Below are 25,052 nucleotides of genomic sequence, written 5' to 3' on the forward strand. Positions count from 1 at the left end.
AGACCCCTTCTGTTTCATTTGGTTTAAATCCCCCCTGCTTAACACTATTCTATTTACATAACCACTTCATGCTATTTACGTAACCACTGTTAACAAGTTCCACCCTCCCTCCAGGGCATTTGTGGTTCAGTGATAGGATTCTCGCTTAATCTGCCCCCTCTTTGTCACACTCTGATTTTCACCAGTCACTTTTCTCTCCACCCTCTCTATGTCACATCCTGTTTCCACCTTACTTGGAAAGTATATATAAAGACAGCATTGTGAGTTTTAGAGTACTGTACTTTACCTTGAGTTTAGCTTAGCTCGTCTTAGATTGTGCTGCGTCCTGCATGAATAAAGAGATACTGCCTACAGCTCAACTATGAGTCCCTGGTCGTCTGTTACCTGCCCGTGAAGCCAGCCCGGCGAAAACAACCTAACCCGTCAAAAACAACAGAAAGTTAAATAATTCAGCCTTTTAGAGCACTGACTTGTTTGCCCTGAAGTCACTCCCAGGGGTACTTTGGCACATGATGCCGAGGATCAAATTCTGACCTTCATGCTTGAGAATACAATGCTTTATCCACTGTTCCACATTCCAGGACTCAAGATCAAAGACTGTACTCTTGTGTGTGTGTGTGTGTGTGTGTGTGTGTGTGTGTGTGTGTGTGATGTCATTAGGTTTTTGTTTTCTTCTTCTAGCGTTTGCCCTTCTTCCGTAGCCAGTCAACAGCATCAGGTTGAGCCTGATGTAAAGTTTCGAGACCTCCTTTGAATCTGGAGAGGTGGCAGTCGTTGACTATGTGGGTCATAGTCTGTCTGGAGCCGCAGGGGCAGTTCGGGTCGTCTCTGGCTCCCCAGCGATGGAACATAGCGGCGCACCGGCCATGGCCTGTTCAATAGCGATTGAGGAAGGCCCAATTTGTTTTAATTTTTATTTATAAAAAGAAAACACTGACAAAACCATAGGATAAGAGGGGTACAACTCCACACAATTCCCACCACCAGAACTACATATCCCATCCCCTCTCTTGATAGCTTTCCTATTCTTTTTTTTTTAAATATTTTATTTATTTATTAATGAGAGAGATAAGAGAGAGAGAAAGAACCAGACATCGCTCTGGTACATGTGCTGCCAGGGATTGAACTCAGGACCTCATGCTTGAGAGACCAGCGTTTTATCCACTGCTCCACCTCCCGGACCACAGCTTTCCTATTCTTTAGCCCTCTGGGAGTATGGACCCAGGATCATTCTGGGGTGCAGAAGGTAGAAGGTCTGGTGTTCTTAACCCTGCTTCCTTCTTCAGAATTGTTCAGACCTAGGTCAGATTCTGTCCTGTGCTTTCATTGTTTTGTTGACTTTTTTTTTATCATAGGGGCTTTGGCACTCCAAGATATCTTTTCTCCTCCTTTTTTTATTTTTTGATAGGACAGAGAGAAACTGAGAGAAGAAAAGAGAGGGGGAGTGACAGACACCTGTAGACCTGCCACCCCCCACCCCCCACTCCTGCAGATGGAGGCTGGGCTTGAATCCAGGTCCTTGTGCATGGTAACATGTGTCAGCTGGGTGCATTGCAGTTCAGACCCCCTCCAGGATATCTCTTTACAAACACAGAAACAGATACAAAGAGGCAGAGAGAACCACAGCACCAAAGCTTCCTCCAATGCAGTGAGGGCCAGACTCGAGCTTGGATCATACACATTTCAAAGCAACACACTATCCAAGTGAGCTATTTCTCCAGCCCTGTTGTTAACCCTTCACCAGATGCCCACAGCTACTGTGCTGAGCACTGGCTGTCACTGAAAAGCAATGAGTCTCCGAGCTAGCCTTTCCCTATACAGCACACTGCTGAAGGGCAGCCAAGAACCAGGCCTGGTGTTGACACAGGCAGAGCCAGCCCTGGGTTGTCACAGCAACTTGCCCAGCACTGCCCCTCCTTCCCTTCTGGAGCTCCATTCTGCTCTCTGCTCTCTGCTATGATCTCACTCCTTTTCGTAACCTGCCCTGCCCTGCCCTGCCGTATTCCTTCCATTCCCCTCCTGGCTGTCTCATCTTCTTATCATGTGTTAAGGAGCAAGCAGTAATACCTGCATGGAGCCCTGAATCACCGGTACTCCATACTCCCCGTCCTCCAGACAGGGGACAGCACAGGGCCAGGACATCCAGGACACAGGTGGTGAGGGCTGTGTACTGGGCCTTTAAGGGAGCAACAAGACCCATGCTCTGATCTCATGGCCTTCTCCTTCTCCTTCTCCTCCTCCTCCTCCTGCTTCTCCTTCTTCTCCTCCTCCTCCTTCTCCCCCTCCCCCCTCCTCTTTCTTCTTCTTCTTCTGATGTGTTTTATTGGGGCCTGGCAGTAGTGCACCTGGTAGAGCTCACACTTAAGCAAGGACCCAGGTACAAGCCCCTGATCCCCACCTACAAGCAGGGGAGCTTCACAAGTAGTGAAGCAAGTTTGCAAGTGTCTCTCTCTCTACCTCCCCTCCTCTCCCCTCTCAGTTTTTCTGCTCTATCAAATAAAATAGGGGAGGGGGGGAGTATGGCCACCAGGAGCAGTAAATTCATCACATACATACACACTTCTTCTTCTTCTAGCGTTTGCCCTTCTTCCGTAGCCAGTCAACAGCATCAGGTTGAGCCTGATGTAAAGTTTCGAGACCTCCTTTGAATCTGGAGAGGTGGCAGTCGTTGACTATGTGGGTCATAGTCTGTCTGGAGCCGCAGGGGCAGTTCGGGTCGTCTCTGGCTCCCCAGCGATGGAACATAGCGGCGCACCGGCCATGGCCTGTTCGATAGCAATTGAGGAGGGCCCAATCATAACGTGCTAGGTCAAAGCCGGGTTGACGCTTGCAGGGGTCTGTGATGAGGTGTTTGTTCTTTACCTCAGCTGACTGCCAGCTCTGTTTCCAAGAGACTGGAACAGAGAAGTTCAGTGTAGGCGTAGGGGACCAGATTGGGTGACGAGACGTCAAGCGTTGGACAGGGTGAGCGAAGATATCCAAGTATATTGGCAGGTCCGGTCAAGCATAGACGTGGGAAATGAACTTAGATGATGCCGAATCCTGACGAATATCTGGCGGGGCGATGTTGCTAAGAACTGGCAGCCATGGAACCGGGGTGGAATGGATGGTTCCAGAAATTATCCTCATGGAGGAATATAATTTGGAATCGACCAAGTGGACATGGGGGCTACGGAACCATACTGAGACATACACACTGAGACCCAGTTATAACTTTGGTGGCAAAAATAAGTAAATATGTATTTTACTTATTACATATGACAGAAAGAAGTCACAACACCACTCTGGCATCAGGCATGAATATATGATGAGCTATTTTCCCCTACTACACTTTTTTTTTTCCCTGAAAGACCAGAACACCTCTTTACCGTTTTGTGTGGTGCTAGGGATTGAACCCAGAGCCTCACATATTCAGAGCATATGCTCTACTGTTGAGTCACACACACACAGAGTTATGGTTTCTTTTCTTTCTTTTTTTTTTTAATTTTTATTAAGTAAAGAGATAAGAGAGAATTATTCTGGTACATGTGCTGCTGGGGATTGAATTCTGGACCTCATGCTTGATGGTCCAATGCCTTATCCACTATGCCACCTCCCAAGACCTTTTTTTTTTTTTAACTGTTATTTACTACATAGAGACAGAAATTAAGAGAGAGGAGGGAGATAGAAAGAGAGATAGCTGCAGACCTATTTCACTGCTTGTGAAGCTTCCCCCTTGAGCTAGGGAGTGGGGGCTTGAACCAGGGTCCTTGTATATATGGTAACGTGTTCTCTAATGGGTGTGCCACCACCTGCATAATGTAATTTATGGCTTTTCATTTTGAACATTCCAAATGGTTAAGACTACTCTTAGTTATCCACAGCCTCTTTCTTTTTTTTTATTTTTTCTCCTCCTCCTTTTTTTCTTTTTAAATTTATTTATTTGGGGTGGAAGAGAGACCCAAGTATCACTCTGGCACACATGGTTCCAAAATGCAACTGATGACTACATGCTCAAGAATCCAACACTTGGGGGCTGGACGGTAGCGCAGCAGGATAAGCACACGTGGCGCAAATTGCAAGGACTGGCATAAGGATCCCAGCTCAAGCCCCCAGCTCCCCACCTGCAGAGGAGTCGCTTCACAGGCAGTGAAGCAGGTCTGCAGGTATCTATCTTTCTCTCCCCCTCTCTGTCTTCCCCATCTCTCTCCATTTCTCTCTGTCCTATCCAACAATGATGACATCAATAACAACAATAATAATAACTACAACACTTTTTTTTAAAAAGGGGGGGAAGCAAATTAAAAAAAAAAAAGAATCCAACACTTCATCCAGTTTGCAACTTCTAAGACTTCAGCTATCCAGAACTGGTTTAACTCTACGTTACTCGTGGTTTCTAATCATTTACCCCAATTCCTAAAACATTTTTTTAAAAAAGAAAGCAAAAGATTTAGGGCAACTGTCTTACTAGAACCTGCTCTGGTCTAAGCATACTTGCTGCTCACCTGCTGTCAGCATAAATCCCTGCCACATGCCTGCTCATCAGATATGTGAGAAAATTGACCCCGTTTCTCCACCCACTCATTTGACTGTGAAAGGCTCAGAGATGGCTCCTTTCTCTCATTCTCTGGAGCTAGTAATCCTTTATCTCTTTATCTCAGCCTGCCAGAAAATAAGCCACTACATGCCACCTCTTCGTGCATAGGCAGAATATTTGGCATATAAAAAATGTACCCCCCTGGGGGAGTCGGGCGGTAGCACAGTGGGTAAAGTGCAAGGATCCCTGTTTGAGCCCCCTGGCTCCCCGCCTGCAGGGGAATCACTTCACAGGCGGTGAAGCAGGTTTGCAAGTATCTTTCTCTACCCCCCCCCTTGTCTTCCCCTCCTCTCTCCACTTCTCTTTGTCCTATCTAACAACGACATGAATAACTACAAAAAAAAAAAACAAACATGGGCAACAAAAGGGAAATAAAAAAACAAAAAAGAAAGAAAATGTACCCCTTCGGAGAACTGCTATGGCTTGCAATGGACTGATTGGGGATTCAGAACTCTGGTGGTGAGGACGGTATGGAATTATACCCCTGTTAACATATAAATTTGTAAATCAGTATTAAATCACTAATAAAATTTAAATAAGATAAAATAAATAAAAATAAAATGTACCAAATGAATGAGCACAAGACCACAGACTATCAGTGGTGATCTCACTGCATGCAGCTGTAAATCTGATAAATAGTATACCTCTTGTGAGAAGAACACCAGAGAATTCTAGCACCAGGATCAAATGTGGGGCAGGGAAGTAACTTGCCCCATTGAGTGGGTTTGAACCCCAGTAGATTCTATTTTTCTTTTTATTTATTTATTTATTTTATTTATTTATTCCCTTTTGTTGCCCTTGTTTTTTTTATTGTTGTAGTTATTATTGTTGTTGTCGTTGTTGGATAGGACAGAGAGAAGTGGAGAGAGGGAGGGGAAGACAGAGAGGAGGAGAGAAAGACAGACACCTGCAGACCTGCTTCACCACCTGTGAAGCGACTCCCCTGCAGGTGGGGAGCCGGGGTTCGAACCGGGATCCTTATGCTGGTCCTTGTGCTTTGCGCCACCTGCGCTTAGCCCACTGCACTACAGCCCGACTCCCAGATTCTATTTTTCAAGCAAGAATTGCTGCAGTTGTAAACTGATTATGCAGTGATGAGACAGGTAAAAAAAAAAAAAAAAGTATAAATTCCAATTCTTCATGCAACATTAGTGTAGTAGGAAAGTTACCAAGCACTTTAGTCAGATTTCTTGACAGAACCCTGAGTGTAAGTCTGCAGTAAGACCAGAGGACTAAATTTTAGTTTAGGACGATTGAATGTTGTGAACCCCTTTTTTCCCCCCACATAGAATAAAAAAAAAAGACAGGATCTAGTGGTGGTGCACCCGGTTAAGCGCACTTAGTACAAAGCACAAAGATCCAGGTTCAAGTTCCTGGCTCCCCACCTGCAGGGGGTTATTTCACAAGTGGAAAAGCAGGTCTGCAGGTGTCTATCTTTCTCTCTCCCTATCTCCCCCTACTCTCTCAATTTCTTTCTGTCCTATTAAATAAAATGGAAAAAATGTCCACCAGGAGCAGTGGATTCATAGTGCAGGCACTGAGTCCCAGCAATAACCCTGAAGGCAAATGATAAGGAAAGCAGGAGAGGGGGTCTGGGTAGTGGCGCACCTGTTTGAGCCCACTTGTTATTATGTTCAAGGACCTGGGTTCAAGCCCCCCAACCCCACCTGCAGGAGGAAAGATTTGTGAAGCAGGGCTACAGGTGTCTCTGTCTCTCTCCTTCTCTGTCTCCCCTTCCTCTCTATTTCTGGTTGTCTCTATCCAATAAATAAATAAATAGATTAAAAAAGAAAGAGGGAGAGAGACAAAAACCACAGCACAGAAGCTTCCTTCAGTGTCGTAGGGGCCAGGCTTAAAGCTGGGTCTCACACGTGGCAAAGCCAAGCACTACCCGATGCAGCTGTTTGACTGAGCCTGTTGTTGATGTATGTTAGTTAAGTAAGTAACCCTTGAGTGCGTGACCAGCTCAAGGCCCATTTGACCCCAGGTAGTCTTGGCCCTTGGACCACAATCTGAATGAAGGCTTTAGAAGACACTTTTCTGGGGAGTCAGGCGGTAGCACAGCGGGTTAAGCGCAGGTGGCGCAAAGCGCAAGGACCGGCGTAAGGATCCCATTTCGAGTCCCGGGTCCCCACCTACATGGGAATCGCTTCACAGGAGGTGAAGCAGGTCTGCAGGTGTCTGTCTTTCTCTCCCCCTCTCTGTCTTCCCCTCCTCTCTCCATTCCTCTCTGTCCTATCTAACAACGACATCAGTAACAACAACAATAATAACTATAACAACAATAAAAAGACAACAAGGGCAACAAAAGGGAAAATAAATAAATAAAATTACCAAAATAAATAAATAAATAAAAGAAGGCACTTTTCTGGTTCTCTCATCTTAATCAGCAATGGAACAATAGTAGGTCATAAAGGTAGAAAATGCTGTTTCTGAGTATGGTTGGGCACCCTCTCTCAAGTCCTTGTACCATTTAAAAATATATATATTTGTAGCTGTGGTCTGGGAGGTAGCGCAGTGGATAAAGCATCAGACTCTCAAGCATGAGGTGCTGAGTTCAATCCCCAGCAGCACATGTGCCAGAGTGATGTCTGGTTCTTTCTTTCTCTCCTATTTTTCTCATTAATAAATAAGTAAATTCTTTTAAAAAATAAAATAAAAGAAAGAAAGAAAAATATTTGTAGCAATGTGTGACCCAGGAAGTGGTGCGGTGGCTGTTGCTGAACCTAAGAGCCTGAGATCCTGAGTTCAGTCCCTATCATCCCACACATCCAACTAATGCTTTGGTTTGCTCATTCATTAATAAATAAGGACAAGGAGCCAGGCAGTAGTGCAACAGATTAAGCACATATGGCACAAGGACCAGCATAAAGATCCTGATTGCAGCCCCCAGCTACCCACTTGCAGGGGGGTCGCTTCACAAGCAGTGAAGTAGGTCTGCAGGTGTCTTTCTCTCCCCCTCTGTGTCTTCCCCTCCTCTCTGAATTTCTCTCTGGCCTGTCCAACAACAGCAATGGCAACAATAACAACAACGGGCAACAAAATGAGGAAAATGTCCACCAGGAGCAATAGATTCCTAGTGCAGGCACCTAGCTCCAGCGAAAACCCCGGAGGGAAAAAAAAAAAAGGAAGGAAGGAGGGAGGGAAGAAAGAAAGATGGAAAAGAAGAAAGAATCTTCTAAGGGCCAGGTGGTGACACACCTTGGTGAGCACACATTACCATGGGCAAGGACCCAGGTTGAAGCCCCAGGTCCCCACCTGCGGGGGGTGGGGGGTGGATCATGAGCAGTGAAGATGTGCTGTGGTGTCTTTCTTTCATCTGCGTCTCCCCTTCTCAATTCCTATCTGTTCTATCAAATAAAGAAAAGGGCGGCTAGGCAGTGGCACACCCAATGAAGTGCACCCAGTACTAAGCACAAGGATCTGGGTTCAAGCCTTTGTTCCCCACCTGCAGCAGGATGCTTCACAAGCAGAGAACTAGGTCTACGTGTGTTTGTCTTTCTCCCCTCTCTCAATTTCTCTCTGTCCCATCCAATAAAATGGAAAAAATGGCCACCAGGAGCAGTGGATTCATAATGCTGGCACCTAACCCCAGTGATAACCCTGGAGGCAAAAAAAGAAAAGAAAAAAGGAAAAAAGAAGATTCGCCTTTCAGGCACGAAGCCCCAACAACAACCCTGATGCAAATGATATATATAGATAAATAGTTTGGTGGGGCGACTGTGGAAATAGTCTTTGATGCCTGAAGCACCAAAGATCTCAGGTTCAATCCCAACCCTACCAGAAGCCAGAGCTTAGCAGTACTCTGATAAAATAAAAATAAATGGAGCAGTGCTCTGGTGTTTGTGTGTGTGTGTGTGTGTGTGTGTGTGTATGCGCGCGCGCGCACGCGCCTCTCTCTCTGCATCTCTCCAAAAATAAATGTTTTTTAAAATAATAAACATAAGGGGGCTAGTTAACTGCGCCCTGGTTCAGTGCACATACTCCTGTGCTCAAGGACCCAGCTTTGTGCCCCTGCTCCCTAACTGCAGGGGTGACGCTTCAAGAGCAGTGAAGCAGGTCTACAGGTGTCTCTCCTTCCTTCTGTCTCCCCCTCACCTCTCAATTTCTCTCTGTCCTGGCACTGAGCCCTAGTAATAGTCCTGGTGGCAATAAAATAAATAATTAATGAAAATAAAACTGTTTAACATGCCCCCATATGATAGGTGGCCACATTGGGACTTCTAATTTCTAGAAAATTCTAATAGCATACAAGTGAAACCTAGTCTAAGGATCCAGTTTTGTATTGTTTCAACATAAAGTTAACCTGTTCAGCTTTAAACTTGTATTTATAGGGAAACTTGAGTTACTGTTATCTCTGTTGGCATTCGAGGTGTGTGTGTGTGTGTGTGTGTGTGTGTGTGTGTGTGTGTGTGTGTGTGTGTGTGTTTTACCAGAGCACTGCTCAGCTATGCCTTGTGGTGCTAAGGATTGAACCTGGGATGTCAGAGCCTTGGATATGAAAGTCTTTTGCAGAACCATTATGCTGTCTCTCCAGCCCAGTAGTATGTTTTTGCCTTTCTGGGCTAAATTTCAAAGGAAATTGGGATGGCATCAGAAACAAGTAACCCCCTCTGTCCTCTCTCCCTTTCTAGGCTACCCATTGGCTTTGTTTTATCGGCATTATCTTTTCTACAAGGAAAGCTACCTCATCCATCTCTTCCACAGCTTCACAGGCCTCTCAATCGCTTATTTTAATTTTGGTGAGTGAACTATGAGTAAAGGGAACCCCGGGTGCCAGGCACTGACTCAGTGTTAGAGCATAAGCCTTACATGTGAGGCCCTGCATGCAACTGTCAGCACCACAGGAGGTAGTGGGGCAGTGCACTAGTCTCCTTCTCATATCACATATATATGTATATATATTAATCGCCATCAGGGTTATCACTGGGGCTCAGTATGTCAGCACTATGAATCTACTGCTCCCAGCAGCCATTTTTTCCTTCTCCTTTTTTTCTATTTTATTAAATAGGACAGAGAAAAATTGAGAGGAAGGGGGAGGTAGAGAAGGAGAGAGAGAGAGAGAGACCTGCAGCCCCGCTTCACCGTTTGTGAAACATTCCCCCTGCAGGTGGGAAGAGGAGACTTGAACCCAGGTCCTTGTACTTAAGCAACTGCACCATCACCTGGGCCCCATAAATAAAATTTAGTGTTTTTATTTATTTATTATTGGATAGAGAAATTGAGAGGAGATGGGGAGATAAAGAGGGAGAGAGACCGAGAGACACCTGTAGCACTGCTTCACCACTTGTGAAGCTTCTCCCCCTACAGGTGGGGACTGGGGGGCTTAAACCTGGGTCCTTAGAGTCTCAGGCATGAAAGTCTGTTGCATAATTAACTTGTCCTTTTATGTGCATTCCTCTCCCAGGTAAAAAACATCCTGGGAGTGGGTACACAGGTGACCAGACCCAATCCACAGGGAAGCAGTAGCTTGTCTCTGCTGGGAATAGCATGCCCTTCTGCTGTGGGTGACAGACCCAGCTGCCTTCCTCTTGTATTCCTCAGAATACAGTAGCTAGCTCCCTTACAATCACTACGTAGTCAGTTCCCTTCCTTTCCCCCAAAGCACAAAGCTATTTTGAAAGAAAAAAATTCTAATTCCAAAGTTGTTTCATTATATATCATGCTGTTTGTATTTACAAGTCTCTGGAAGGGCAGGAATACACAAAGAAAGAAAACCAGTCTAAGGGGCAAGGGTAGATAGCATAATGGTTATGCAAAGAGTCTCATGCTTGAGGCTTCAAAATCCCAGGTTCAGTCCCCTGCACCACCATAAGCCAGAGCTGAACAGTGCTCTGGTAAAAGAGAGAGAGAGAGAGAGAGAGAGAGAGAGGAAGAAAGGAAGGAAGGGAGGAAGGAAGGGAGGAAGGAAGGAAATCTAAGAAGAAAGAAAGAAAGGAAGGAAGGAAGGAAGGAAGGAAGGAAGGAAGGAAGGAAGAATAGAAAGAATAGAAAGAAAGAAGGAACATCTAAGAACAGACTAACATGTGTTCTGGTCCCTGTCTCCAGGAAGCCAGCTATACCACTCCTTGCTCTGTGTAGTGTTCCAGTTCCTCATCCTTCGGCTGATGGGCCGCACCGTCACTGCCATCCTCACTACCTTCTGCTTCCAGATGGTAAACGCCTTCGTCCCCAGCCACGCTTAACACTAAGCCCTGTGTGGGGCACTTGTCCAAGGCCCCAGGTATCCCACCTGTAGACTGCAATGGGGAGGGTGCCAGCTAGCCCTCTCTGCCAGGGCTGTGTGCCCATTCAGTTCTGATATGGACAAGAAGGAGCCCAGCTACCCGTGTGGAGACTGACTGAAAAGCAAGAAAACTAAATTCTCAGCACCTCAGTATTCCCCTCACCCATATCTTCAAGCTGAGAAACCCTGAGCAAGTCTTCCCCTTTCCAGTCCTTTCTTTTCCTTTTCTTCCTTCCTTCCTTTTTAATAGGACAGAGAAATGAAAAGGGGAGGGGGTGATGAAGAAAGAGAAGACACATGGAGACCTGTTTCACCGCTAGTGAAGCTTCCCCTCTGCAGATGAAAATAGGGACTTTTGAATCCCAAATTCTTACTCGTGCTAATGTGTGCTCTACTAGGTGCTCCACCACCTGGCCCCTTCCTCCCTCCCTCCCTCCCTCCCTTTTTCTTCTTCTATGTGTGTTTCTTTTTCTTTTTATTTTTTTTCCAAAAGCACTGCTCATCTCTAGCTTACGGTTGGTGTGGGGGACTGTTGGTATGGGGACTGAACATGGGCCTCTGGAGCCTCAGGCATGAAAGTCTTTTTGCATAACCATTATGCTATCCACCCCTGCCCTCTTTATTTATTCCTTTTTTCCTATAATTTTGTTCCTTGTGCTGAACCAGGTGAGCCACAACCCAGCCCCTCTTTTCCCATAATTTTAAATGGTCTTTTAAGCCAATAGGTGTCATTTTTAAATATATTTTTAGTTTGTCTCAAAAAAAAAAAAAAAACTTGCACTAAAGGCTCTGCATACAAGGGACAATGTAGGGCTTTTCCCCACCTTCAAAGAGACTTCAGATCATCCACAGTCCTTTATCCCCCGAAAACACTAGATGGCAGCCTCAGCTCAAGAAAGCTGAGTTTTCAATTCCACACGCGTGCTCTGAACTATGTGCTTAAACTGAAAGATTTTCTCCTGGTTCAACTGTGACTCGAGACAGACTCCAGAGAGGAATTTTGCAGTCTCTCAGGATATTATGGAGACTTGCTCTCCCCTTCCATGTCAGCCTCTCAGAGCACCACACCAACGCCCAGCCTTAAGAGGGCAAGCGCAGTTTCTGCATTGAGAGGAAAGCCTGTAACAGTGGGAGAAAGCAAAAGCGGGGAAATGCACTGGGTGGCAGGGCAGGTAGGAAGTGACAAACTAGCTGCGCTGGTAGAATGGCTTCTCCCCCCACCCCACCCCCAGGTCTACCTTCTTGCTGGATATTATTTCACAGCCACTGGCAACTATGATATCAAGTGGACAATGCCACATTGTGTCCTGACCTTGAAGCTGATTGGTGAGTCCCTTCTGCACAGAGGCTTTTACCCTATCAGCCCCTAGGCTCAGGGTTCTCGCCCTCCAGCTACTCACCCCTTCTTTCTCTGCCCAGGTTTGGCTATTGACTACTTTGATGGAGGGAAGGACCAGGTGAGTGCCCAGACCTCAGCTAAGAGGCTAGGGAGGAGACCCGTGGTCCAGGGCCAGCGCCGGTTCCTCCTCCATAGCCCACGTGACCCCTATGTCAGAGAGTCTTGCAAAAGTTAACAGCCCTGAACTACCCAGCATCCCCTCCTCACACAAAGTCCAGAGAGCAGTGCCAGTGTGGCATGTGGGGGAGCAAATGCCACCAGCTGTTGCTGGACGACCCCTAGATACTTTCCACATGCTGTCTCCCCAGGCCGTCCCCTCAGAGAGATAGCTTCCTGAGGACCCCACCCACCCAGTTCAGTGGGGCACAAGGGTGGAGGCAGGCTCAAGACTGCCCTGAGTCACTTGTTCTCTTCTCGATGTAGAATTCCTTAACCTCTGAGCAACAGAAATATGCCATCCGGGATGTCCCTTCCTTCCTGGAAGTCGCTGGCTTCTCCTACTTCTATGGGGCCTTCTTGGTTGGGCCCCAGTTCTCCATGAACCACTACATGAAGCTGGTGCAGGGAAAGCTGACCGACAGGCAAGGGACCATCCCAAACAGGTAAACCCCCCTTTCCCAAACCCCACCAGAACCTCCCCCACCATCGAGTGTCTCCCTACATGAAGCCACATCTAAGGTGGCTTTCCTGAAGACCGGCTTGGCAGTTTTTGCTCTCCAGCCTGCCCCTGGCTCACAGGCCTACAGCACTCAGACCCTGGACTATCATAGCTGCTCACTGGCAGCTGGGCCATCTGTGGAACAGGCATACATATTCACCTCTTTGGGGCTGGAGAAATATAATGGTTCTGAAAAAAAAAAAATTGTACGTGAGATTAAACCTGAGGTCCCAGGTTCAATCCCTAACACCACTATCAGAGCTGAACAGTGCTCTGGAAAAATAAAAGAAAAAAGTTAATTCACCTGTTTTGCTGCCAGAGTTGGCCTGACCCAGTCACGTCCCTGCTTTTCAAACTTATTAAAGCCACCCATAGGAATTCAACAGATAAAGCATAACACACACAATCATGAGGTCCTGAGTTCAATCCCTGGCATCACATATTGTCAGAGTGATGCCCTGGTTTTATCTACTCCTTCCCCCATCATTAACAAATCTTGGCGTGGTCCAGGAGGTGGTGCGGTGGATAAAGAGACTCTACTGCTTGAGGTCTTGAGTTCAATCCCTGGCAGCACATGTACCAGAGTGATGTCTGGTTCTTTCTCTCTGTGTTCCTTTCTCATTAATAAATAAAACCTTTAAAAAAAAATCTTTGCTAAAAATTAGCAAATCTCATTAAAAATGGATAGCTACAAGGCGCCAGGTGATTGCACACCCATTTGAGTGCACGTCACAATGCTCAAGGACCCAGGTTCAAGCCCCCATTCCCCACCTGCAGGAGGAAAGCTTTGCAATCAATGAAGCAGTGTTGCACGTCTCTCTCTCTCTTTCTCTCTCTCTCTCTCTGTGTTCCCCTTCCATCTCGATCTCTCTATCTACCCAATAATTTTTGTAAGATAGATTGCTACATACATTCAAATATGTGTAAATGTATATTCATTGACAGTAGGAATTTTTTAGTTACCAAATGAATCCTTTTGTTTAAAGGGAAGAGGGGGAAGAATCCCTTTATCAAGAATTTCTTCCCCTCATGTTTGAGTATCCTGCCAGCTCAATTCCGCATGGAGTCTTCAGTCCCACATAAATCAAGGGCCCTGTGGGACCATGTGGTCAGCAGTGTCCCTGCTGTCACCCCACCCTGCCTCTCACAGGGTCTGAGTCCACAGTTCCCCATAGCTGAACCACTTGGGGTGAAGGGGGGTCCTCCCACCTGCCCTCACCCCCCAATTTTTTCCAGCGTCTTGCCTGCTCTGAAGCGCCTCGGTCTGGGCCTTGTCTACCTGGTGGGCTATACCCTGCTCAGCCCCCACATCTCCGAAGACTATCTCCTCACAGAGGATTACGAGGTGAGTGGCTTTGCTTCCAGACAGACGAGGGTCCCCGCAGACAGCAGGGAAGGTATGGCAAAAATGTAAAAAGCTTTTACAAAGATGTAAAAGAGCTGGTGTCACTGCCAGCCAGCCCCAGGCATGGCAACCCGCAGGCGCAGCTCTTCTCTTGCTTTAGCGCCACCACGTGGCCCCTTGTAGCACAGCAGCTTCTGACCTACCAGGAAAGCCAGGCAAGGCAAACATACACTTACACCTTGTAACCCAGCTACAACAGCTCCATGCCCTCTCAGCAGGCCTATCTCAGACTGCTGAGCCTGCAGATGTAAAAGTCCCGCGGTCCTGGGCCACAGAAATAGCTCACCTGGATAATGTGCTGCTTTGCCATGTGCCCGACCCAGGTTGGAGCCAGGCCCCACCCACCACAGTGAAGGAAGCTTCGGTGCTGTGGTCACTTTTACTCTGTCTATCCCAAATACTTGGTCAAGGGCTGGGCAGACAGCATAATGTTTATGTTTAGACATAAAAAAGGCTCACACCTCAGGTTCCAATTTCCCAGGTTCAATCTCCAGCTTACCACCATAAGTCAGGGCTGAGCAGTGCTCTGAGGAAAACAGATGATAATAATAATAGTGATAAACAAATGTCAGTCAAGCTTGTCTAAGATTGGCCAGAGAAGGAGCTGGGTATGGGGTTGGGCGGTGGCGCAGCGGATTAAGCACATGTAGTGCAAAGCGCAAGGACCAGCGTAAGGATCCCGGTTCTTGCCCCCAGCTCCCCACCTGCAGGGGAGTCGCTTCACAAGCGGTGAAGCAGGTCTGCAGGTGTCTGTCTTTCTCTCCTCCTCTCTGTCTTCCCCTCCTCTCTCCTTTTCTCTCTGTCCTATCCAACAATGAACGACATCAACAATAACAATAATAACCACAACAAGAACAACAAAAGTTGGAAGAAATGGCCTTCAGGAGCAGTGGATTCATGGTGCAGGCACTGAGCCCCGGCAATAACCCTGGAGGCAAAAAGAAAAAGGAGCTGGGTGGCTGTTCACTGGGTGCCCTGCTCCCTCCCAACCCCCCAAACTATTAGACTGCTAAGCCAGACTGTCAGGAGGTCTGGCCACAGCAGCCTCCCTAATGCATGTGTCTCCCCTCTCCAGAAGCGGGACTTCTGGTTCCGCTGCATGTACCTGCTGGTCTGGGGCAAGTTCGTGCTGTACAAATATGTCGCATGCTGGTTGGTCACAGTAAGTAGAAGCTATGGAAGGGGCCAGGGGGCGGCAGGCAAGGTAGGGGCAGGAATCAAGCTGTTCTTCCCCACAGGAAGGGGTCTGCATCTTGACGGGACTGGGCTTCAATGGCCTTGATGAGAAGGGAGAGGCCAAGTGGGACGCCTGCGCGAACATGAAGGTGTGGCTCTTTGAGACAACACCTCGCTTCACAGGCACCATTGCCTCCTTCAACATCAACACCAACGCCTGGGTGGCCCGGTGAGTGGGGGGTGGGGAGTGTAGGGTCACTTCTCTCCACTATTCTGTCTCTGGGCCACAGCAGTTTTATTTTTATTATCATCATTGTTGTAGTTTAATAGAGCCCAGGATTTCATTGCTGTCGAGCTAGCCTAATTATTTTTCCTTCAGAGATGGACAAAGAGGACACTATAGCCCACCTAGCACCATGTGCTAGGGCTCAAACCTGAGCTGTCTACCTAAAGCAAAATAAGTGCCTTGAGTCATCTTGGGTTGTTGGTTTTCTTTTTTCCTCTAGAGCCTCAAGCTCTGTATGTAAGAAAGTCTTACATAACCATTACACTGCCTGCCCAGCTCTAGGTTCTAATCTTAGTTCTGCCACTGGTTTTACCTTCAGTCACCCTGTTGAGAAACATGGGGGGGGGGGGTTCGGGTTGTAGCACAGTGGGTTAAGTGCACATGGTGAAGCGCGAGGACCCTGGTTCAAGCCCTGGATCCCCACCACCTTCAGGCGGGTCGCTTCACGGACGGTGGAGCAGGTCTCTCCTCTCAAATTCTCTCTGTCCTATTCAACGACAGCAATAATGATAAACAAGGGCAACAAAAGGGAAAAAATAGGCTCCAGGAGCAGTGGGTTCATAGTACAGGCACCAAGCCCCAGTGATAACCCTGGAGGAAAAGGGGGAAAAAAAAAGTTTGGGGGTTCATTCTCACCCAGCTATAAGCAGCCAGATGACTGGTCACCACTGAAACTTTAGCACCCAACACATACCAGACACTCAAGTTATCAGCCAAGCCATGGGGCTCACTGCCTCCTTTATCCTTCGTCACCCAGATTGAAAGCAGGCCAGCCCCACTGTTGAGAACTGAAGCAGGGTGAGAGGTTCACAAGGTCTAGTACAAGCCTCACCCTTGGGCTTGGTGGTGGTACACCTAGTTGAAATCAGTTACTATGTGCAAGGGCCAGGGTTCAAGCCCCGGGTCTCCACCAACTGGAGGTTTCATGAGCAGTGAAATAGTACTGCAGATCTCTTTCTCACCCTATCTTCTCTCAGTTTCTCTGTCTCTACCAATAAATCTTTTTAAGGGGAAGGGGAAGAGATCTCAGTCTCAAACTTCCTTTTCTCCAGTTACTTCTTCAAACGACTCAAGTTCCTTGGGAATAAGGAGCTCTCCCAGGGGCTCTCACTGCTGTTCTTGGCACTCTGGCATGGCCTGCATTCAGGATACCTGGTCTGCTTCCAAATGGAATTCCTCATTGTTCTCGTGGAGAGACAGGTCAGCCTTGGGGACAGTGAAGATGGGGTCCAGGAAGGGCCAGGACTCCCGTGAGTACCCTCTCCCTCATTCCCCAGGCCGCCAACCTGATCCGGGAGAGCCCCACCCTGAGCAGCCTGGCCTCCATCACCATCCTCCAACCACTGTACTACCTAGTGCAACAGACCATCCACTGGCTCTTCATGGGGTATTCCATGGCAGCCTTCTGCCTCTTCACATGGGACAAATGGTTCAAGGCAAGTGAGAGGCTGGTTGATGTGGGGGAGGGTTTTACCCCCATGCCTGCTGGCTACTTGAGCAGCCAGTTATCTCCCCACAGGTGTATAAATCTATCTATTTTCTTGGACACATCTTCTTCCTGAGTCTACTATTCATATTGCCTTATGTTCACAAAGCAGTGGTGCCAAGGAAAGAGAAATTAAAGAAGATTAAATGATTTTTTTCCCCTGGTAAGTAGACATCCAGCTACAATAAAGCTTACAATAGATTTGGGGTGGGGGGAGCATGATCTTAAGGTGGCCTGGCTTCTAAGAAAGTGTAGTCTACAAACTATTGTATTTACTGTTGAATGTAAAACATTAATTCCCCAATAAAGAAATGAAAAAAAAAGTGTAGTAATACTATTAACAGACTACTCTCCACTCACACCAGAAGAAACTAGAAGGGGCATTAAACCAAGGACTGACTGTAGGTATAATTCTGACCAGCTTCCCAGAAAATTTTGTTTGTTTTTTTTTAATTATCTTTATTTATTGGATAGAGACAGCCAGAAATGGATAAAGTTGGGGGAGGGATATAGAGAGGGAAAGAGAAACACCTGCAGCCCTACTTCACCACTCGCAAAGCTTTCCCTCCTTCAGGTGGAGACTGGGGGCTCAAACCCAGGTCCTTGCACATTGTAACGTGTGCACTCAGCCAGGTGCACCACCATCGGGCCCTGGAAATGTTGCAGTGCAGAGACCAGAAGTCTGGGCCTGTCTCCGCCCATAGTTGTCTCTCTTTCCACTCCCCATGTGATATCTTCTCTTGCAGGCAGCCAAGAGCAGGACTGGTGCAGAAATGACACGTCTCCCTCTTCACAGCACTCCTTCACCAGAGACCACAGAGGCAGGGAGTGGGAAGATGCAATGCTCCCAGCGTGCCTCTACTACCAGCCAAGTCTTCATTTGGGCCAAAGGGGAAACTCTTGTGGGAGAAGTAGAGGGGCCATCTCCCCTCAGGGTTCCCCCATGCCCGTTGCCTTATCTTTCCCCCTCTAGCCAGGAATCTGTTGTGTTTTCCTTCAGCCAATTTACTATGATTGTATATGTGCCACTGCCGCCCCCCCTATGGGGGGGAGGAGAGGGGTACAAGGCCCTGCCTGCTCCACTTTTTCTACCTTGGAACTCTCTGTACCAGATAAAATCACTCTGTTCAGTTTTTCACTGCTAGTGCTCCCAGATAATTTTTTTGAATCATTCCTCCCTGCTGCTCTGGCTGACATCCTTGGGTCTCCCTCCTCTCTAGATCCAATCAAGCTGCAGACACAGCCTCACCATTGTCCCTCAAGTTGGGAGAACTGCCAGTTTGCACTACTAGACCTTTTAGGAAGCCCCAGAACCAGGTTTGCAAGAGTAGGATTTATCAGATAAACAAATAGCAAGTGTACAGCCCTTGGGCATCCTCAACCCCACAGTTGCAGTGCAGGAAGTTCTTCCAGTGGTCCATGAAGACGGGGCCAGGGCTGCTGGGTACAATGTCACTGTCAACAGTCTGTTTCAGAGCAAGGCTCTTGTCAAACAACACCCCAGACTTCTTCAAAGGCTGTGGTGACTTTTGCACAGGTGAGAGCCGCAGAGAGAGGGTAGTTGCTGATGGACACCATCTTCTCTGTGTACTCTACGCTGACCTGAAAAGAGAGTTTCTGTCAGCTGACTCATTCTGTAGAGACCCCCCACCCTCTAGGGCAGGAAAATATAGGATAGGGTCAATATGTCAGCAGTGCTGGATCAGACCACATTTAACAAAGCATGAAAAAGGTTCGAGCTGTTGTGAAAATACCAGCAATCCTCAAAGACGTGCCCTGAGAAGGAAGTGAAACCCCCATACCTCTCAGCTTTGTTCTCATGCCTTACTTTAAGTATCTGTTTTGTTAATGAAGGGAAGGGGGGAGAGAGAAACTGAGCATCAGTCTGGCATGTACACTCAGGACCTCACGTTTGAGAGTTCAACACCTTATCTCTTGTGCTACCTGTCAGGCTGTTCACCCTTTATTGTCCAACTGCTCCCTGGATCTTGGGGTAAATAAACTTCAGCTCCATAAAGAACCCAGACCTTACCTGGCCATGGGCAAAGGCGCCCACAACGAAAACAATAGGGTCACTGCTTGGCACCAGCTCCCGCACATCACTGACAACCGGGGTAGAAAAGGAAGTGCCGATTTTCATGCACCCGACTGGAAAGTGATCTGACACTGGATTCTTGATGACCTACAGCAGAAAAGTATAAGGAAGATCAATCCCAAGAACATTCTCAGAACCTTCCCTCTAGCCCACAGGTTTCAGCACTTCACCTTCAGGAGCTTCTGGGGGCCATCAGCTGCTCGGACGCTGAGTTTATGTAACAGCTGAACTGGGAGGGGAAAAAGAATTCAAGAAAGTGTGACTCCACTTCTGCCCAGTAAGCTACCTCCAGGCTCTCGTGTAAGGTGGGCTAGGATCTTCCGAACACTCAGGTGTTATATGAGACAAGTAATGGGGCCACTCCCCTTTTTCTTGCAGCCAAAATTACCTACTAGCTGCACCCAAGCAAGCTCATGGGAAGAGAATGAGGGGAGTCCTCACTGTGATACCAGTCACATTCTCCCCACCCCACCCTCTAAAAAAACCCCGCATTTAAGTTAGTCGTCCTCTCCCTCCAGTGCTAAGTGCACCCTGAATTCTAAATCCTAAGGTTTCTCACCCATGAGACCACAAAAACGGTCAAAGGTTCTGGGGATCCGAGTCTGGGGGTTCACTTCGATCAGCACATTCTTCTGTGTGTGGATATAGACCTGGAGCAAGCCTGCTCGGTTCAGGGGACTGTCCATCAGCATCAGCAAGCTCTGCAGGAGGGAAACCACGGCACAGTTCAGAGTAGCACACGGCCACCTCACTTTCCATGCAAAGGCTATAGGGGCTGGGAGCTCTGTGCCCAACATACCTGGTGGGCTATGTCTGGTCTCACTTCCCCAGGGTCTCGGCCATTCTTCAACAACAAAGATTTGTGCTTGTCACAGTTCAGCAGCTCATATGTCTTTCCCACCTGAAGAAGCAGAAGCATGATGGAGAGAACATAAGTTTCTCTTAACTAGTCCAGTACTTCCCAGACCACCAGCAGCATGTCTAGAAATGTTAGATTCTCAGATCCACACTGTATCTGCTGGATTGGAAACTCATTTTAAGGGTGAGCCCAACAAGTCCTTTAAGAAATTACTGTACAGTCACATCCACTTCTCCTCTCCTCTCCGTAACTGATCTGAGAGAGGAAGGAAGAGAAGTTGCTTTCACAGGATCTAAATTTTAAAACCCATAGATAAAGGGAACGGACAGTGGCACAACCGGTTACCATGTGCAAGTACCCAGGTTCAAGCCCCTGGTCCCCATCTGCTAGGACGGGGGGGAGCAAGGGGCTTTCATGAGCAGTGGAACAGGCTGTAGGTTTATCTCTCCCTCTCTCACCCTGTTTCTCTGTCTCTATCATTAAAAACCCTGTGGCTAAAGGATTGGCCTGTAAGAGGTGCCCGGTTTGGTCCCCAGCACCACCAATAAACAAAGCTATGTCATGCCCTGATCCAAATAAATAATTAAAAACATGTGACTAGTAGGCAGTAATTAAGGGATTCGGAAACCAGGAAGGACTTCAGTTAGTGAGCAAGACTTTGTTTATCACAGGAGCATTATGTGTTCCTGCCCTCCATTTGCTTGTAGTAAACATAAGCTAAGTAAAAAAGTACTGAAACTCTGGGGGGCTGGGCAATAGTGCAGTGGGTTAAGCGCACGTGGCGCAGGGCACAAGGCCTAGCCTAAGGATCCCAATTTGAGCCCCCGGTTCCCCACCTACAGGGGAGTTGTTTCACAGGCAGTGAAGCAGGTCTCTTTCTCTCCCCCCTGTCTTCCCCTCCTCTCTCCATTTCTCTCTGTCCTATCCAACAACAACAATAATAGTAACTATAACAGATAAACAACAAGGGCAACAAAAGGGGAAAAAATGGCCTCCAGGAGCAGTGGATTCGTAGTTCAGGCACGGGGGGCAGGGGGTGTGACGGGACAACGGGACGACGACACATACTAAAACTCTTAACAAGAAAAGGCATGAACAATGGTCTGGGAGATGGTTCAGTGGATAAAGCAAGTATGAGGTCCTGAGTTCAATCCCCAGCAGCACATGTACCAGAGTGATGTCTGGTTCTTTCTCTCTCCTCTATCTTTCTCATAAATAAAAATAAAAATTTTAAAAAAGGCATGAACATTCTAAAGATCAGGAATATCACACTCAAAGAGTTGTTCCCAGTTTTAAGATGGTAGGGGAGGGGTGGCAGCAGGGGAGGTAGCATAATCATCATACAAAAAGACTTTCATGCCCTATCAACACCATAAGCCAGAGCTGTACAAGTGTTCTGTTTAAAAAAAACTAGCATGAACAAATGAATGGACTAAAGAAAAAGCAAAAATGTCTGTGATGGGGGAAATTGTGCTGAGAAAAATGAAAATGTGAAAGGGTAATGATTAGTTTATGCTCTGTGAACAGCAGGCTCATGTCAAGCACAAAGCCAGAAATAATTCTGGGATATGGTAAGAATGAGAAATGCTATCCCTGGCAACACTTCATTGAAAAAGACAGCAGCTATATACTCATGCTAAAGAGCTCGCTAGAAATATCTATGGTAGCTAAAAGAAACAACTGCAAATTGCAGCTTGAAAATAAGATGGTCAGCAGTCTCAAAAAACATCAAGGCCAAAAAAAAATTTTTTTTAAAGGCCAGGCAGTGACACACCATGTAGAATGCACAAATACCATATATGAAGACCACGGTTGAAACCCCCAGCTCCCACCTACAGAAGATAGTTTCATGAGAGGTAGAGAGGTGCTACAGGTTATCTCCCCACCCCAAACCATTTCTCTCTGTACTATGTGTCAACAGAACATGTTTGTCAAGCAATATCTTAAGATATGATTCCAAACTGTGAGGAGTCTGGAATTTTGGAACTGAACAGCTAAAATAACATTGTCATAATATATAAATGACAAGAATATCAGAGGAAGCAGAGTTCAAATTTTAAAAATTCAGTTTCAGCTCATCAATATATCATAATCAGGGTCTGGCTGCATGTTGTTCAGTGTATATGGTTCATGTAATTTTTCTATTGTGGGCTGCAGCCTGAAAACCACTAACGGGAGGGAATGAGAGAATGAATGTCACAAATATTCATTGTAATAAGATATTGGAAATGGAAGTTTTTTTTTTTTATCTTATTTTTTGCCTTCTCCTATAGCTTTCTAATAGAAGAGACAAATAGTAAACCACCACATGAATAATACAATGTGAAAGGCATTACATAGAGGAAAAGTAAAATTTGTTAAAAGGGTATATAACAGGAGGACTTGATTTATACCAAGGATTCAACTCTCTGAGGAAGCAACATTTAATCTAAGTGATATGCAGCATAGTAAACTCAGTTACTGTTAAATGAATGAACATGAAATAAGAACTAAGGCAAAAAAATGAATAAGAGGAGCTTCCAGATAAAGTGTGGTGGCCTTAGGTGAAAGAGAACTTAGTGCTTTCAAAGAGCTTAAAGAAGTCCTCCACAGTACTGAAAGAAGCCTAGGCACTGTGGTTGTCTTTCCCTCTATCTTTCCATCAGAAAGTCTGCCTGGAGCAGTAAAAAAACAAAACTGAGGCAGGGTCAGATAATGCTGATGGAAGAAAGATACCAACAAAAAAAGGCAAGAAATAATAATACAGATGTTTTCAACCAGTTATGAATTCCCTTAGTAATACCACTGATAACTTGACCTCAATTCTTCCAGAGCATGACCTAGGAATTTTAATTTGCTCACTTTTTTAAACTTCTTCATAACATGGAATAAGCAACAGTAAGTCCAAGTGGCAGACATTACTCTGGATCCTTTAAGCCTCAACAACCTAGTAAGATAGGGACTACTATCACTCCTATGGATCAAATGGGGGGGGGGGATAATTATACTATAGTTCTCGTATGAGATGTCAATTGCAGAAGAAAAAGTGGTGTGGTCTGGGAGGTGGCACAGTTGATAAGACATTGGACTCTCAAGCATGAGGTACCAAGTTCAATCCCTGGCAGCACATGTGCCAGAGTGAAGTCTGGTTCTTTTCCTCTCTCCTCCCATCTTTCTCCTTAAGAAGAAAAGAAAATCAACGTGGTGGAGCCAGGTGGTGGTGCACCTGGTTAAGTGCACACAGTACACAAGGACCCAGGTTCAAGTCTCTGGTCCCCATTTGCAGATGGAAAGCTTCACCAGTGGTAAAGCAGGGCTGCAGGTGTCTCTGTCTCTCTCCTTTTCTATCTCCCTCCCCCCCTCAATTTCTCTGTCTCCACCCAATAATACATTCTTTAAAAAAAAGAAAGGATGAAGATCAAAGTGGCAATCTGACTAGAGGATCTACTAGTTTTCCATACTACTGTTAAGTCTAGAAGAAGGAAAGATGGAAAAGAATTACACATCCCTGGTTGCTAAAGAAATGTGCTACATTTAAAGCACTTTCATTACAATTTCATGTAAGTCACACAGTATTAGCACCATTCTTTTGTTGCAATCTGAGGATAAACTTGTTTTCTCAAGATCACACACAGATTAATCACAATTAATGCCAGATTTTTTTTTTTTTTTTTTTTAACCAGTGCACTACTCAACTCTGGCTTAGGGTGGTGTGGGGAATTGAACCTCGGACTTTTGAGCCTCAGGCATGAGAGTCTCTTTGCATAACCATTATACTATTAACCCCAGGCCCAGATCTGCCTTCTTAATCAGTATTATTTCTCCTGTGCCTACTCACTGAACAAGTTTAGCTCTAAAGAGCCAGAGAAGGGAGCTTTTTATATATAAAAAATATAAAATATCGACAAAACCATAGGATAAGAAGGATAAAATTCCAGATATTTCCCACCACCCGAGTTCCACATCCCATCTCCTCCACTGGGAGCTTTCCTATTTTTTACCTCTCTGAGAGTATGGACCCAGAATAGGATGTAAAAGAAGTGTTTTAACAAATGAAAACACGAAAGTCTTTACGAGTGAGTGCTCAGACTAGGCTATTATCTAGTTGTCCTCCTCCTCTGCATAGTAAATTGTTTTGGAATGTGGAATGACATGATGGACAAAATTCCCTTCACTTACATTTTTTTTCTTTGTTTTTTTCCCCGTTGCCGAGCTGTGGCCCACTTTCTCAAACAGAGCCAGAGGGAGAAAGAAAACCGAAGCTTTCCCCAGGCTCGGACCTGGGTTACACGCATGACAAAGCAGGCTCACTCTCAGGTGAGCTATCTTACCAGGCCCCACCCACCCACCCGCAATATCAAAGAATTCTGAAAAATTAACTAGAAGCAAAAACGAGATGACGTTGCCAACACAGGAAGTTTAATCTAGAGACAACAGCTACGCCATTCTTCTTTTGTCCAAAAGCGTTTCACCTATGGACTTATCTCCATTCACTTCGTGTCCTTCACCCGCATCCCATCCTATGGGATCCATCCTATGGGACCTCCCAGTTCCCACTTCAAAACCCGAAACTACCTTGACTGTCTCCAAACTGGCACCTTCCAGCACCACAATAAGCCTACGGCCTCCGATCTTGCTTCCCGCCCCGAATCGAGGCCTCTTGGGCGGCACAGCATCCCAATCCCGTTCATCTTGCCCAGCGTGCCGCTCACGAGGCTGGAATCCACCACTGGGCGCAGCCATCTTGCAAGCGAACCGGAAGTTATGCTGTCGCTCTTCTGTGAGAACCCCGAACTCACGCTACTCGCCAACTACCTTCCGGCTGGGCTGCCATCTTGAAATGGGGCGCCCGTGAACGACACTGGCTGGCATTCTGGCTCCACCGAAGCCTCTCGGGGCGGGCCTGT

General features: G+C 46.6%; 2 protein-coding genes and 1 non-coding gene across 3 annotated transcripts in view; 1 reads left to right on the forward strand and 2 right to left on the reverse strand.

The window, feature by feature from the left end:
• LPCAT3 (lysophosphatidylcholine acyltransferase 3) overlaps positions 1–18,350 on the forward strand; it is a 50,531-nt gene extending 32,181 nt beyond the window's left edge. The window contains exons 2-13 of the mRNA XM_007537058.3: positions 9,211–9,318; positions 10,625–10,731; positions 12,035–12,128; positions 12,222–12,259; positions 12,625–12,803; positions 14,096–14,204; positions 15,340–15,426; positions 15,503–15,669; positions 16,779–16,926; positions 17,004–17,162; positions 17,246–17,375; positions 17,959–18,350. Of these exons, the coding sequence (XP_007537120.1) occupies positions 9,211–9,318; positions 10,625–10,731; positions 12,035–12,128; positions 12,222–12,259; positions 12,625–12,803; positions 14,096–14,204; positions 15,340–15,426; positions 15,503–15,669; positions 16,779–16,926; positions 17,004–17,162; positions 17,246–17,362 (1,313 nt within the window). The 3' untranslated portion in view covers positions 17,363–17,375; positions 17,959–18,350. The remainder of the gene's footprint in view (positions 1–9,210; positions 9,319–10,624; positions 10,732–12,034; positions 12,129–12,221; positions 12,260–12,624; positions 12,804–14,095; positions 14,205–15,339; positions 15,427–15,502; positions 15,670–16,778; positions 16,927–17,003; positions 17,163–17,245; positions 17,376–17,958) is intronic.
• Positions 11,769–11,894, reverse strand: LOC132538535 (small nucleolar RNA SNORA26). The gene has a single exon (XR_009549884.1). It is a non-coding gene; the product is annotated as a small nucleolar RNA SNORA26 (small nucleolar RNA).
• Positions 18,351–18,526: 176 nt separating the features above from the next.
• EMG1 (EMG1 N1-specific pseudouridine methyltransferase) lies at positions 18,527–25,027 on the reverse strand. The gene is made up of 6 exons (XM_007537057.3): positions 24,721–25,027; positions 20,107–20,208; positions 19,867–20,008; positions 19,478–19,536; positions 19,245–19,394; positions 18,527–18,814 (listed from the first exon to the last, which is right to left on the reverse strand). The coding sequence occupies exons 1-6, from the start codon at positions 24,886–24,888 to the stop codon at positions 18,701–18,703; spliced, it is 735 nt and encodes a 244-aa protein (XP_007537119.1). The 5' UTR covers positions 24,889–25,027; the 3' UTR covers positions 18,527–18,700.
• Between the last annotated feature and the right edge of the window lie 25 nt (positions 25,028–25,052).

Source organism: Erinaceus europaeus, chromosome 4, assembly GCF_950295315.1.
Source record: "Erinaceus europaeus chromosome 4, mEriEur2.1, whole genome shotgun sequence".
NCBI lineage: Eukaryota > Metazoa > Chordata > Mammalia > Eulipotyphla > Erinaceidae > Erinaceus > Erinaceus europaeus.